Source organism: Nanorana parkeri, unplaced genomic scaffold (genome assembly GCF_000935625.1).
Source record: "Nanorana parkeri isolate BGI_ZX_2015 unplaced genomic scaffold, ASM93562v1 scaffold2642, whole genome shotgun sequence".
In the NCBI taxonomy this organism is placed as follows: Eukaryota; Metazoa; Chordata; class Amphibia; order Anura; family Dicroglossidae; genus Nanorana; species Nanorana parkeri.
The window spans coordinates 94,330-97,072 of record NW_017308910.1 but is presented as its reverse complement, the minus strand read 5'-3'; the positions used below and the strand labels follow the sequence as shown (position 1 = coordinate 97,072).

The 2,743-nt window shown below is 52.4% G+C and overlaps 1 protein-coding gene across 1 annotated transcript in view; it reads right to left on the bottom strand.

Moving 5' to 3' along the window:
* Positions 1–231: 231 nt before the first annotated feature.
* The window catches only part of SRRT (serrate, RNA effector molecule), a 24,173-nt gene continuing 21,661 nt past the window's right edge, over positions 232–2,743 (bottom strand). The window contains exons 15-19 of the mRNA XM_018573959.1: positions 2,464–2,657; positions 1,436–1,595; positions 760–849; positions 587–677; positions 232–484 (exon numbers count right to left, since the gene is read on the bottom strand). Of these exons, the coding sequence (XP_018429461.1) occupies positions 409–484; positions 587–677; positions 760–849; positions 1,436–1,595; positions 2,464–2,657 (611 nt within the window). The 3' untranslated portion in view covers positions 232–408. The remainder of the gene's footprint in view (positions 485–586; positions 678–759; positions 850–1,435; positions 1,596–2,463; positions 2,658–2,743) is intronic.

Below are 2,743 nucleotides of genomic sequence, written 5' to 3'. Positions count from 1 at the left end.
GGAGGGACGGTGAGCAGGAGGGGTTAATCAGGGGCAGGCTTCCAACATTTTCTGTTTATCAGCATGCCGGCCTCCTGCAGGCGGCAGTATAACCCGTCTCCCTCTGAATTGCCGTGTCCCTCGATGGACAGCTTTGTATTGCGTCTCTATGCCAGCTAATGGGGGACAACAAGTCAGTGATCCACTTTTCCCCCCTCCAATTCATCTCACACGGGAACCAGTCAGTCAGACGTTAGAGGGAACCAGTTTATTGAGCAAAACAAAATTACACGGTAACTGGAAGTCCTGAAAATTTTATTAAAAAAAACAAAAAACCCCAAATACTGACCGGAGGAGGCAGTAACGTCCGAGTGAGGGGGGGAGGGGAGAAGTGCAGCGACAGAGCCAAGACTAATAAAACAAGAGAAGTTAAAAGAAGTCCACGTCTTCGGGGGCGTCTAGGTCTCGGTACTCAATGATAGAACGTGGGTCCCCGCGCATCATTCTGTGGGGGCAACAACAACAACAACAACGTGGATTCAGAACGTCAAGAGGACCAGAAAAGTCAAAAAGGGGTCAAAAACACCCCAAGATACGATCATCTCACCGATTGCGTGGTTTGGGGTAGGCACCGCCTTGGCCCCGGAAGGCGTCGTAACCTCGCCCAGCGCCATAAGGATTGGGAGGGAACTGAGGAGCTTAAAGAGGAGAGGACACGTTAGTTCTCGTTAGATCCACCAACTGCGACCATCATCCCACCAAAACGGAGAATAAACTCACCTCCGTAACCCATCACTGGGGGGCGCGGCTGAGCGTAGGGCAAGAGAGCCTGAGGGCCTTGGTGAGGGTAGAGCAATCCGGGAGCCAATCCTGGAAAAAAGAACACGAGTCTGAAACATTACCTGGTGACAGAAGGGGGTATGAGTCTGTCCTCCTCCTGCAGGGTGATACATAGAAGGGAGCTATGAGTCTGTCCTCCTCCTGCAGGGTGATACATAGAAGGGAGCTGTGAGTCTGTCCTCCTCCTGCAGGGTGATACAGACAGAAGGGAGCTATGAGTCTGTCCTCCTCCTGCAGGGTGATACAGATAGAAGGGAGCTGTGAGTCTGTCCTCCTCCTGCAGGGTGATACAGACAGAAGGGAGCTATGAGTCTGTCCTCCTTCTGCAGCGTGATACAGACAGAAGGGAGCTATGAGTCTCCTCCTCCTGCAGGGTGACACAGACAGAAGGGAGCTACGAGTCTCTCCTCCTCCTGCAGGGTGATACAGACAGAAGGGAGCTATGAGTCTGTCCTCCTGCAGGGTGATACATAGAAGGGAGCTATGAGTCTCCTCCTCCTGCAGGGTGATACGGACAGAAGGGGGCTATGAGTCTGTCCTCCCCCTGCAGGGTGATACAGACAGAAGGGAGCTATGAGTCTGTCGTCCTCCTGCAGGGTGACAATGCAGGACATACCTTGTGCAGCAGCCACCGGTGGCTGGATGGGTTTGACCTCTGGCAGTGCTGGACGTTTACTGTCTATCAGGAAATTGTTGAAGAACACCACTTCCTTTTTAACCTCTTCAATCTTCTCAGCGTGTTTGTTGAAAATGTGTTTACGGACAAACTCCGGACCCTGGAGCAGACAAAGCACATAATTATTATTATTCAATACGGTGGCCTCGTGTGCATAACAAAAATATTAATATGTGCCAAAAAGCAATGGAGGAGTCTCCTGGCCCATCAGTCAGGGTATGATGTCATGGAGGGGTGACACCAGGAGTCTCCTGGCCCATCAGTCAGGGTATGATGTCATGGAGGGGTGACACCAGGAGTCTCCTGGCCCATCAGTCAGGGTATGATGTCATGGAGGGGTGACACCAGGAGTCTCCTGGCCCATCAGTCAGGGTATGATGTCATGGAGGGATGACACACCAGGAGTCTCCTGGCTCATCAGTCAGGGTATGATGTCATGGAGGGGTGACACCAGAGTCTCCTGGCCCATCAGTCAGGGTATGATGTCATGGTGGGAAGACACACTAGAAGTCTCCTGGCCCATCAGTCAGGGTATGATGTCATGGTGGGGGTGACACACCAGTAGTCTCCTGGCCCATCAGTCAGTGTATGATGTCATGGTGGGGGTGACACACCAGTAGTCTCCTGGCCCATCAGTCAGGGTATGATGTCATGGTGGGGGGTGACACACCAGGAGTCTCCTGGCCCATCAGTCAGGGTATGATGTCATGGAGGGATGACACACCAGGAGTCTCAAACAAGTTAGGCAGTGTGACTGGGAAGGACTGAGAGGAAGTTGGAGACTCCCAGGTCCTGCCAATATGCTGTTACAATTAAACTACAATTGGGGAAGTTACACAATTGGTGGCCCTGGGACAAAGCAGACAGTGCCCACCGATCTTACAAACAGGATGTGGGCTAAACTGAGTCATGGAGCCTCATACACTGGCAGTGAGGAAGCTGCCCAGGCTATGCGCCCGCAGACTGACCTTGAATTTCTTGCCACTCAGAGGACACAGCCACTTCTCTTTGCCCAGCTCCTGGGTGTTCGCCGTCACAAACTTCTCCACTTCCTGTTCTGGATCCTTCTTCCCGATCTTCGCCGCCTCCTCTTCAGACAGGCTCTCGCGGACGGCGAAGAGAGGGGCGAGCTTCTCCTCGAAGGTCTTCTGCCAGTCGGATACTGCAGGAAGAAGAGAAAAGTAAAACATGCGGTCTATGGGAATACTGAGGAGCTTTAAAAGAATTCCAGCAACACAGCGAGTGATA